Consider the following 13019-nt stretch of genomic DNA (forward strand, 5'->3'; position numbering starts at 1 on the left):
CATATTAGTGTGAAAATGCTAGAGTGTGCATGATCCCATGCCTGTCAGGGCACACACACAGAGGAAACAGAAGGCACTAACAGGAGCACCAGCCCAGGGTAAAAGGTAAGCAATTAAATTCACAGGGGGTGCCTAACATTTTGGCACCCCCAAGTGACTTAGCCTTTCCTTCTCCTTTAACATAACATAAACTATCTGTTGGTTAAACATTCTTTCTGGGGGTATAGGTTTCCTTTAAAGTCACCTGTCACTTCTACTATTACAGGTATGGGACCTGTTATCCAGAATGCTAGGGACCTGGGGTTTTCTGGATAAGGGATCCTATACCTGTACTACTAAATGAGTTTTATAGTGTATCTTTAACAATAAGTGTACTATGAGATTGTAATTGTGTTGTTTCTTAGTTGTAAATACTGCAACAATAAGCCTACTGAATTCAGACTGGAATATCCAAAATTTGTCACAAACTGCACTTATTGTAAATATCTGCCTCTGCCTACGCTTTAAGGTGGCCATACACATAGCAATTCTGATCTTTCCTGCAACCATCGGTTCATTTCCCCCACTGTTGTTCAGGGCTGAATCGTCAGATGTGGAGGTAGAAAGATTAGGAATTCTACCTCCACTTGCCGATTCAGCCCTGAATGCAGATTTTGTTCGGGGACCATCAAAATCTTTTAACCCAGTCAATCGACGAGACAACCAATATCCGCAGCCTTTGCGATATCGGTCGTCTCTTTGATCCGCCCTACACACACCGAATATCGTACGAAACCTATCATTGGTGCGTGTATGGCCAGCTTTATAGTTGTGCAGTATATGTGAGTGTTATAGAGTACAACTGCCCCTTGAGTAGGATAAATACTTTCTCAACTATTCCTTACTTAAACCATACCTAAGGCAAGAAAAAGAATATTTCCCCCCAGGTCCCACTATGTCAGGAAGTTGCCTGCTGTAATATTACTATTATATGCTTTATATCAGCAATAGATATGACCTCTCTGTGAAAACTTTCCCAGCTGGAGTACACAAAGCATAGGTTTGAACATGCCCTATGTAACTAAGTAGAATACTAATCTTTCCCAGAAAATCATCCTCTGCCTACAGCCCATCTAAATCCTTCACAATCAGCCAGCAGAATCCTGGTGTAAGCATATCGTGCCTACATGTGAAGGGAAGGTGCCATGACCTTTATCATGCTGATGTAAGCTGCAAGGTACAAACTTATGACTTAGAACAGCCTCCTCTATCAACAGCCCTGGTACTGTAAGAATTCAGTATCTTTAGGGCTCTGGCACACGGGGAGATTAGTCGCCCGCAACAAATCTCCCTTGTCACGGGCGACTAATCTCCCCGAACTACCATCCCACCAGCGAAAATGTAAGTTCAGTCTTCAATTGCTTTATGTGCAACTTGTGGTCTTCCAGTTGTTTAACAGCAAGTTAAATATTCTAAAATTATTTTGGAAGCTGCAGTTTGGACATTCTTGCTTAAAACCAATCTGTCAGACCAAGAAGCTGAGTTCTTACAGGGGCAGACACACTAGTTTATTTAAAAACTTTAATCAAGGATTAGATTGAGCCTACCAGTCACACAGTTAATCTAATCCTTTTTTGTCAAGAGTCCCATGGACATCTCCTGCAAACCAGTCCCGATACAACCATGACAATGAAAAATACAGCTGGCAATACACTGGCTGACATTGTTTGCCAACTCGGCCACTCAGAACTATATCCCTAACTTACTGGACCACGTAGGGTTCCACAGGGTGTTTCACAAGCTTAGCCTCTTCTGTGATACTTGTGCGTCTTTCAGTAATATTCATAAAAATCAGACAACCAGACGCACAGCTAAGGGCCTCAGTGATATACTGGAGGTCCCCTTCTTATCATCTCTAAAAAGCAACTTCCCCAATTACTACTCATTAATGCCAATTAATACCATTATCCTTTTATATACCTTATGTCCTGTGTGTGACATTTCAAAATTAAATGGTTTTCTTTCTTGTACATAGAAACATTTATTTTTGTCCCTGGGTCCCCCTTGCACCCTTGTGCCAAGTTCAACCCTGTAGCTATAGCCCTGCAGCCAAGCCTAGACAGATACATTCCAGCCATTCTATTTTCTAAACCAGTGATCCCTGACCAGAACAATCAAGACCTATCTGGCTAGTTCAGAGTTGATCATCTTTTGGTTTAAGGCCAGTCTGATTGTTTGAACACCCCCATAGGCTTGCATACTTAGCAATCCATCCCATTTGGTCTAATAGGAACAGAAAGATAATTTTTTACAAACATTCTCTTTAAATACAGTGCTAGGATCCTGAGTTTAATACCGACCAAGGCACTATACTACTTGTATCTGTACTGCATACTATATTATGGTCTCCATGTGGCTGCATATGATTTCTCAGGGTTCTTTGGTTTCCTTACACACTCTAAAAACATACAGGCAGGTAAACTTGCCCCTAATACAATTAACCCTACTGTTTTGTTAGAATATAATATGAACCTTAAGCTGGCCATACATGTCCTGCTAAATGTTGCTGACTACCCCTTCAAAGCGAGTCAGCAGTTTATTGGACTGTAAAGGGGGCCCTCCCAACAGCCTGTCCAACTGAAATTTGACTGAAAATCAGCAAGATATATATCAGACAGATCAGAAAATACCACCAAGGAAGGAACGCTACAGCATGCTGATGGAGTCTTCTCCAATAAATCTCTACAGGCCCATTATGATCCCATTTTGGCCCATGGGGTCGGTTATCTCAATATGACCCAGCCTATTGGTAGCCAAATCATGTACTACTTTAAGGGTTGTGACAGACGGGGAGATTAGTCGCCGCGAAACAAATCTCCATTGTCGTGAGCAACTAATCTCCCCGATATGCCATCCCACCGGCTAGAATGTAAATCGCCAGTGAGATGGCGTCCCTCTCAAGTTGCCTTGAGAGGAAACTTTGGCGATATTGGCGCCGTGTATGCCATCCCACCGGCGATTGGCATTCTAGCCGGTGGGATGGCATATTGGGGAGATTAGTCTCCTGCGACAAAGGAGATTAAAAGCTGTGGCACTGGGATACAGACTGATTTAAATGAATAACAATCTCTACAAAGTGCTGTGTATCTATATGCCAGATAATTATGTCATTAATATTATTTGTCCTCATTGATAGTGTGATATGAGGTAAGTTTATGGTCCTTTGTTACTGCAGTGTTTGTCAATAGGGTAATATATAACTGCCTGTGACAATTCCATAAGAAGCTCTGCTGAGAGTTGCAAGATAGATGCTATTACTGTGTATCTCTGACAGATCTCTAGCTATAAGCATTTGTTCTTACAGCAGCTGCTTAAGGCAGCCCCTTTTTTTAACTAAAATGATTTCTACTGTAGATCCTTGTTTATCCCTGGAGGGGATCACATTACACACACTTGGGCTCTGTTATGTGATCTTACTTCTATTCTTTAGCATTTAAACCAGAAACATGCTTTCTGCTTGTATTTAGCCCCCAGGTTTCCCCACCCCCAGAATCATCTACAGCTTACTAACAGTTTAGATTTCCAGCTGCACATCTCTGCCAGCACAGAAGCATCAGAAGGAATAGGAACACTTGTGAAAGGCTGGGTGATGAAGGCAGAAAGGCTGCAAGTTTTCCCATAGGTATGTTTCCTCTCCCGGAGAGATAGGTGACAGTGAGAATGTCTTGGTGTCTGCTCCACTTTTCTCCTGGTTGATAAGTAGGTGCTGGGCATGAGTCACAATTATGAGTGTCAGCAGTGTCCCCGTGCCATTGCCTGTGTAAGTGGATCTGCAGACAGTCTTCATCTACAGAGGAAGGAGACAAGAGTCCATGTGCACAGCATCCCATATTGGCTGTTGGGAGCATGTTTAGACCTGTAACATATACAAGAGGGAAAACTCAAACAGCTGTTCTCTCTGCACTGAGAAGTTGTGCAGTTACTTTACTTTAAGTGATGGAAGTGTCTGTCAGCTAATTATGTCCCATGTTATCTGTGCTCCATGATCCCTAACCCCTTCCTTCCTAGTACTTATTCTCTCTGGAAGGGTAATGCTTGCACATGCATGCAATAAATAAATAGAAAAATGAAAGGTTTTGATGCATGCTATATACATTTTGGCAGTCAGAAGTTTAATGACAGCTGCAGATGGGACACCCCTTTTGTCACCCCTGTTAACAACTTCAGCTTGCTTGTGTAAAGACTTTATTCCTCCTTAACTTTTTGTATCTCATAGAGTCTCCTATTCTCAGCAACTTTTCTGTTGGCATTATTTTTTATAGTCTTTGAATGATCTGATTATTGGGGTTCACTGATCCCAACAGCCAAAAAAAATTGTTCTTTGAGGCTAAAATTTTATATCTAGGTTTAGTTTCTATTACCAGTATGGGATTTGTTATTCAGAAACCCATTATGCAGAATGCTCTCAACTACGGAAGGTCCATCTCCAACAGACTCCATTTTAATCAAATAATTCAAATTTTCCAAATGTATTCTCTTTTTCTCTGTAATATTAAAACAGTACCTTGTACTTGATCCCAGCTAAGATATAATTATTTTTTAATAGAGTCAAAACCATCCTATTGGGTTTATTTAATGTTTAAATGATTAGTATATTTTAGTAGATTAAAATTATGGTGTTCCAAATTACAGAGGCATCCCTTATCTGGAAAATCCCAGGTCTGAGCATTCTGGATAACAGATCCCATACCTTAACTTATTATTCTAGTCAGGCCCTCTCCTATTCATTTTACAGTCTGTCATTCAGACCAATGCCTGGCTGGGTAAACTCGACCAGAGCATTTCAGAAGCTGAAATTCCAAAGTGGCGAGCTGTGAAACAAATTTTATATTAAAAAAAATTAACATTTTTCTCAGAATATCACTATACTAAAGGTTAATATGAAGGTTTACTAGCACTTTAATGTAAAAGTATCACATCTGCACCCTCCATATAACTTACATATGGCACTATGTTCATTTTCAGGGTCAGGTTCCCACTGTATACCACTAATGGCTTAATTGCAATTAATCATCATATGCTCACAGTTCTCACAGTTAAGATTACAGAGGCACAGAGCAAATATAGGAACCAAACAAAGCTGTAAAATTATACAGAACAGGGGTCAAAGAGGGATACATTTAACAACTTAGTGCCCACACTTCTCTGATGCTGAAGTGGAAATCAGACACAGCAGGAGTTAAGCAGGGAAGGAAAAGCTTCATGAAAAGAGTGTACAGACCAGATATCAAGGAAGAAAAGAAAAGAATCTGTCTGTATGCATGCATATCTCTGTAGAGGTGTGCACACATACGGACAGGGACAATAGGAAGTAAGCAGAAAAAGAAAGAGATACAGACAAATATTAGGGAGGCATCAGGAAAGAGATACAGAGAGGGATGATAGGAAGAAAAAGGAAAAGGAAAGAAATGCAGACAGGGACAATAGAAAGGAAGGACATACAAAAAGAGACTAGAATGGAAGCAGGAAAGAAAAAAGATAGACATGATACAGATACAGACAGGAGCAATAGAAAGGAAGCAAGGAAAGAGATACATACAGGGGCAATAGGAAGGAAGGAAATAGATACAGAAAGAAGCAATAGTCAGGCAGCATGAAAGTAAATATGTAACTGCAAACAGGGGCAAAAGCATGGAAGCAAGAAAGAAAAAAAATACAGACAGGATCAATAGTTAGAAAGAAGGGAAGGGAAATAGATACAGGCAGGGGCAATAATTAGGAAGCAGGAAAGAAATAGACACAGACAGGACCAACAGGAAGGAAGTAGGGAAAGAAAAAAGATACAGACAGGGGCAACAGGAAAGAAGCAAGGAAGAAAAAAGATACAGACAGGAGCAATAGGAAGGAAGTAGGGAAAGAAAAAAGATTCAGACAGGAGCAATAGGAAGGAAGTAGGGAAAGAAAAAAGATTCAGACAGGAGCAATAGGAAGGAAGTAGGGAAAGAAAAAAGATTCAGACAGGAGCAATAGGAAGGAAGTAGGGAAAGAAAAAAGATTCAGACAGGGGCAATAGGAAGGAAGTAGGGAAAGAAAAAAGGTTCAGACAGGGGCAATAGGAAGGAAGTAGGGAAAGAAAAAAGATTCAGACAGGGGCAATAGGAAGGAAGTAGGGAAAGAAAAAAGGTTTAGACAGGGGCAATAGGAAGGAAGTAGGGAAAGAAAAAAGATTCAGACAGGGGCAATAGGAAGGAAGTAGGGAAAGAAAAAAGATTCAGACAGGGGCAATAGGAAGGAAGTAGGGAAAGAAAAGAGATCCAGACAAGAACAATAGTTAGGAAGCAGGGAAAAAAGAGAAGCTACAGAAGAAAGTCCCAGGGAAGATGACAGTCACTGAAGTGGACTGGAGGAAGGAGGAGGAGTGGGTTATGAAGGGGCGGGTTAAGCTCCTGAGATCCAGAGTGTAGGAGAAGCCTCCTGTCAGAGCAGGAGACCTGGAAAAGTGAAGTGAATGGGAACTGCAGCCCTGTGTCCCTGTGCACCCCCCGGACCCTGGGCAGCATCAAGTCCATTCCCCCTCTCCCACACCGCTGCCCCTCATACCTCTCTCACCGGTCACTTTGCTCCTCCTTTGCCGCCGGTCCAAGCACATTTGCCCTGCATCCCACTCCGATTGACAATTGGCTTTGCTTGGGGCTTAGCAGTTCTCAGCTGGCAGCCCCCTCCCCTTCCCCCTAGTGTTCTGGGTTTAACCCTGCTCTCCCCCTCTGTTCTGGTCCTGCTCTCTCCTTACATTACACACAGTGAGGCGGCAGAGCCTCCCCCATATAGTATCACTAGAATATGATAAAGCGCACTATAATCATGTATCCTGCCGCCGGCAGCCTAACGTGTTCTGGCTGCTCTCTCTCTGCTAGAACCAGAAGGGAGATTTGGGATGATACCTGGGAGGACAGGAGGGGGGGGGAGTGGCCAAAGATTTTCTCATTTGCAGATGGAATATTTTATTCCAACTTCCCCCCCGCAAGCAACATATGCTAACGGAGGGGGGGAGGACGGATAATAAATGACAGAATATTTTTCTGTAACAATGACCAGCGGCATATTAATAGCATTTACTGCAGTGCAACATTTACTGTAGTGTAGTGACATACACATTCCTTTTATTCACTATACCCATTGGGACAATACCATGTTCCAGCAATTAATTATCAATTGATTTTACCATTGATTTTAAACATTCTTTAGCTCTCCTTTATTCCCACTAAAGAAATATAGGTTCAGTTAAAGGGGTTTTAGTGGATCCAGTCTGTATAGTGACTACTAATTCATTTGGCCAACTTCCCCTCCTGCTAATGACTGCTGTACTTGCCAATATGTCTGTGTCATTTACTGGGAATACTGGGTATCTTCTTCATTTTCATTTCTGAAGCAGCAAGGCATGAACAAGTGTCAATAAGTCAAGCCTCAAGCTCATCATGGGCAACACGTCCTAGGTGTGGGATCAATCCAGAACAATGGTGCTAATTACAGCCTCTGGGTTTGCAAGAAAGACAGACTAATCAATAAACTCTTTTGCTCAAGTGACCAGACAGAGTTAAGAAATTTGACGTTGATAGGGGCTGCACTTTTCTAACTTCTGACTAGACAGGCTGGAAAGGCCTAATGTGGCAAGCTCTTTGGAGTTGCAGGATGCCCCCATTCTCTGTACAAACTGGAATCTGTAGTGCTTAGTTCTACTTAAGCATATTTTTTATGATTCAGAGTTTCACAAACCTGATACGATGCTGGAAAGCAAACTGACACTAAAGCTTTCCTTTTACAACCATACCCTGGCCATACACGGGGCAGATTTTAGCTGCTGATTTGGGTTCTTCAGACCAATGCGGCTGTTTATTTGCCCATGTATGGGCACCCCTGATGGGCCTAAAATATGCCAGATCTCATCATGCAGGTTTGATTTCTCCATCGGACCGGGGACCGCATTGGCTTGTTGATGAGGTCTTTGGTCTGGAAGACCATAAACCCGCCATTTTAATTTGATTGTTTGGCCTTAGGTAGGCAGACCAGAAAAAAACTACATCCAATGCAACGTGCCTATCAGAAGGGAGCACTGCATGCTGTGTGAAATTTTTTCAAACACATTGACTGTTGGATGTAGATGCATGCATAAAAGACACAATACAACTATACCTGATTGAAAATGCATTACAGCTGTGGGGATCAGATTTTGTAGGATCCTACAAAATCTTGTGCTGTTACGTGACAATAATCTGACCCACAAAATCTGATCAAAATGTCCCATGTGCTTTAGCCCTATAACTACACAAATCCATATGAAATACACCCCTTTCAGGGCTCTATTTAGGTCCAGCGTTACCCTAGGCACTGTACCTATCTACACCCCTAGGTTGCAAAAGTGACGTAAGTCAGGTTAATGTAATTTTCTTTGGAAGTTATGTAAAATGCACCTACGGTCACCATGGGAACCCTCACCCCCCAGCTCCGCTGCCTGATTTGGCCAGGAAGCATTTGCTGCCCTAGGTACAGGCCTTCAGGTGCCTTTATATAGATATGGCCCTGGTTAATTTACTTCCATCTTACTAAAAATAACATAACTAGCTTCCCAGCTCACTGAAGCCCCATGTTTCTGTGTTACAATAAGTTGTACTTGGACTCTACAACCCACTAGGGTAGTTGAGGGGCAGATCAATTATTCATAAATGTTAATAAAACAAAAACATTTTAAATAATTTTAGCTGGTATAAAACTAATTTTAAAAGATGAATCCAGAATACAGTGTGAAGAGAATACTGCAGAACTCAAACAATCCTGGTAAATGTAAGCCTACAATTTAGGCCAGTGGGTTTCAGACATTCTGGTGCTTAATTACTAACAGGTACCATCTGCACAAGAGTAGTAACCCATAGCAACTGAGCAGACATTGTTGCTCTAGTGCAGTTAGAATAATGAAAGCAAATGTCTCGTTGCTATGGGTTACTGGACTGTCTCTTGTTGCCAAAAAAGAAAACTTTTGTGTACAGACAATTTTTTAACTGCTACAACTGGTACTAAACATTATGAGATTAAAAAAATAAATACAAAATTCCAGGGATTTAGTTTAATAGAAAAGCCCATGGGCACCCTTTAAAGGGAAATCAGCACCTAAAACAGTAGGGATGGTAAACTCATAAGAATTCATCAGTCCTGAACAGGACTGTGACCTAACATCCTTGGTATGTGTGTGTGAGCAGGTCACTAATCACTGTGTATTAGACAGGGTTGTGAATACTAGAGGTGCTGGTAAATGTGCCACCTGCTTATAGTGTAAATTAGATGCAAATGCTCATATTAGTACAGTGGCCTCCCAACCATTGACTTCTACTTAATGTTTATGTGACTCACAAGTGTTTCTTTTCATGTACTAGGTTATTGCTTTCATATTCAATAGGAGCTGATGTGAGTGACCCTGTTCTGATGGGTGCATCCAAGCTATTTTACATTACATTTGGACCGATGACTGTCATGTAGTTTACTGTCAACTATTTGGCCTCTGTTACTGATAAAATATTTGAAATATATTAAATATTAGAAGATTTTTTTACAAGTGCAGACCAGGTGTGTTGTGGTGCTCTCAAATTTGACGCTTTCAAATTTGACCTTTTTTTACTTCATATATACGCCACATTCTTTCGTGAGCCCTCTTCAATTTTTTTCCAATAAGTAAAGTGGTTGTTCACCTTTAACATTTAGCGTGAAGCAGAGTAAATATTCTGAGAGAATTTGCAATTGGTCCTCATTTTTTATTTTTGTGTGTTTTTTCACTTATTTCACTTTTTGTTCTGCAACTTTCAATACAACACAACTTTAAACACAAGTTTAGCAGTTATCTGGTTACTAGGATTCATATTACCCTAGCAACTAGGGAGTGGTTTGAATGAGAGACTAATATATTTACAGGAGAGTACATGAATAGAAAAATAAGTAATAAAAGTAACAATTGTAGCTTCACAGAGCAATAGTTTTTTGGCTGCTGGGGTCAGTGAGCCCCATTTGAAAGTTGGAAAGAGTCAGAAAAAGAAGGTACATAAATCAAAAGCTATAAAAAAATTAATTAAGAACAATTAAAAAGTTGCTTGGAATTGGCTATTTGAAAACATACTAAAAGTTAACTTAAAGGTGAACCTTTAATGGCATATGGTTAATGTGATATATACTGTATAGTGTGTGTGGAAGCAGAGACCACATAAATGGAAAGATCTCTTTGGCTCTCCGATTGTTGCTGAACTGAAGCTTCCAGTATCCTCAGAGAATCATCAAAGTTTTAAGAGCTTCAAGCTGTAGATCCCTGCAGAGATAAAAGTTCATGCCTGACATCCATTAATAATCATCACAAACAAAAGGAAGACATAGCCCTGAGCAAAATACAATTATAGCTGTAGGTAGCAGAGGGGGAAAAATTACAATGTGGCCATAATGAACTTAAACCAGAGGAATTACTTACCAGCTCTACTTTGGTCTCTTCCAATATTTAATAGGCTCCATTCTTCATAGAAGAAAGAGCGAGTTTGCTTTGTGTGCATGGATCCCTGGAGTGAAATAATTGATCATACCTAGTGCACAGTATGGCTCAGCACACAGCAAAGCTCTGAAGAGAAACAGCTGTTACAAAGAAGGGAAAGATGTTTAACATAACCAGCTCCATGCGGATTCTGTGAGTCAGCTAAACTTTGCCTCCCCAGCTGCTGTTGGACTAGAACTCCTCAACTACATACTGCAAAATCATCTACATGCCAGGGATCTTCTACATGGGGTTAATACTGAACTTCTTTTGCCACCATCTGATAGCTAAACACTTGAGTTAGGTCCAGACTGAGATTCAAAATAGGCCCTGGCATTTCAAGTACACAGAGGCCTAAACAGCCCCCCCCCCCCCCACAGGCCCAAGAAATAGTGACTGTCTGTGTCACCCTACCACAGCCCCTCTGGCATTTGCCTGAATATGCAGATTGCCAGTCTGAGCTTGACTTGAGTATTCTATGTGTTGCAATTTAGCAGCAGATATACTGCATAGGGTGAAATCATAGCTTAGTGGTTAGCACTGCTGACTTGCGCCATTTTTACCTTTTGGCAAGGAATCTTCTCTCTGTGTCTGCATGGGTTTCTTCTGTACTAAATAAAGTCAGATTTATTGGCTCCTGATGAAAATTAACTGTTATGTGACAGGAACCTTACATTGTGATCTCCACTGGAACAGAGAATGATGAACAGTCTGTAAGTGCTGCATAAATATATTGGCATATAATACTGTTCTGTCAGATCCTAGGGTAGCCATTTTCCTGGAATCTGGTACTTGGTTATGCAAAAATAATCATACACACACATCAACACTAGACAATTGTGTTCTCTTGCAGACTTTGTTTGACTTTTACAAGCACATGTGAAAATCTTATCCACCAAAAAACACTGGCAATCATAAAATGAAAATGTTTAGAATGGACAGAACAAGGAGTTCCTTTAAAAATGAATCTCGCCTTTGTTATCTATTATTATTTATTATCAATGAGTACAGGTTCTTATACAGCACCAACATAATCTGCAGCGTCCGACATTAGAAGGGTACATATATCAAGCCCAGGGCTATAATTAGGTTTATTGCTGCCCTAGGCACACAGACAAGACTGAGACAAAATATAAGGCTCTAATTTTTGAGTCACCTGCGTGCCCTCTTGTGGACCCCTGTTCCCCGTGCCCCCCCCCACACAAGGTGTGGGGTTTGCCCCCTATATAGTTACACCACTGGAAAGATGCTGTTTGCATAAGTATTCAGGTCCACATTCATACTGCCAAGACTTTTTAAGTCCTTTGGAGTAAATATGTATTTGCAGAGTGACTATGGCACATATTTTTCAAGCAAGTTTTTTTAGTGAGTCAGAAGTCACTTGATCAGCTCAATTTTAAATAACAGCACAGATTCTTCTTTGGACTCATCAGGGAATTGACTGGGCCATTGTAGAACATTCACCTATTTGTTGTTAAAACACTCAGTGGGCAATTTACCAACCATCGGATTTTTAGCACTAAAAGTCACAGAAAAAAAGTTGCAACTTTTCCATAATTTACTATGCATCAGAACGGCTAAAACTCCAAATTTGACAATTCACCAGCTAAAGTGAATGGTAGATGCCCTTCCCTAGAGGATCCTTCTTCTGCTTCAAAACTTTCAGATTTTGTACGCTGTTTTTTGTGCAACAATTCAGTCACTTTTCCAGTGCAGACTTTTTCAGTTGAGACTTTTTAGTAAATGTAGAACAGTTGTGGAAAGAGTTTATTAGAATGAAAAATGTTAGAGTTTTAGTAAATCTGCCTCTATGTGTTACTTTGCCTTTGACTTTAGCAGCCTGAAACTGTTTTTTTCAGTATTTCCCTTTATTTAGCACCAACAATTAATTCTTCCATTCATTTTAGCAAGAGGCCAAGTTCTGGCAGCCCCAGAGCCCTGTGGACAGCTATGGACAGTGTTATATTTAACCCACACATATTGCTTTGAACTTTGCCAAAAAAACTGTATCTTTATCAAAACATCCCCACATTACAGATGGGCACTATGATGCTTTTTGACAAATGCCAGCTGTTCTTTAGTTCACATGACTCTTTGTGAGAGCTACTTTCATGCCATCTTCCCATTCTGGCCAGTGTTATTAAAAGCTCTTGGTATGGTTGACCCAAAATGTATATCATAGGACAAGGACTGAGCATCTTCTTATATAAGATTTAATTTGAGCAAAATACAGAAAAATACTGCAATAAACCTTGTTTTAATATACTGAACAACAAAGCATTAGATATGCTGTTTTATGAAGTATCCAATACCCACAAATATTTATTAATATTAATCAATGATATGTTGTGTAGAGTCACATTTTGCAGCAATAACAACTGATTGATTTGGGGTAAGCAGGTTCAGGAGTGATTTTGATGCCTTCTTCCAGGTAAATTTGTTGCAGGTTGCTCAGTTATTATGGATAACATCAATGTTCCCT

The 13019-nt window shown here is 40.5% G+C and overlaps 1 protein-coding gene across 3 annotated transcripts in view; it reads right to left on the reverse strand.

The window, feature by feature from the left end:
- The window catches only part of LOC100491930 (cell surface hyaluronidase), a 70234-nt gene extending 63355 nt beyond the window's left edge, over window positions 1–6879 (reverse strand). The window contains exons 1-2 of one of the 3 annotated variants that reach the window (XM_012959543.3): window positions 6589–6879; window positions 3551–3895 (exon numbers count right to left, since the gene is read on the reverse strand). In XM_012959543.3, the coding sequence (XP_012814997.2) occupies window positions 3551–3895; window positions 6589–6628 (385 nt within the window). In that variant the 5' untranslated portion in view covers window positions 6629–6879. Of the gene's footprint in view, window positions 1–3550; window positions 3896–4980; window positions 5319–6579 lie in introns of those variants that run through there. The other 2 variants (XM_002932255.5, XM_031899223.1) reach the window with 2 other exon arrangements.
- Window positions 6880–13019: the final 6140 nt, after the last annotated feature.

Source organism: Xenopus tropicalis, chromosome 3, assembly GCF_000004195.4.
Source record: "Xenopus tropicalis strain Nigerian chromosome 3, UCB_Xtro_10.0, whole genome shotgun sequence".
Lineage (NCBI taxonomy): Eukaryota > Metazoa > Chordata > Amphibia > Anura > Pipidae > Xenopus > Xenopus tropicalis.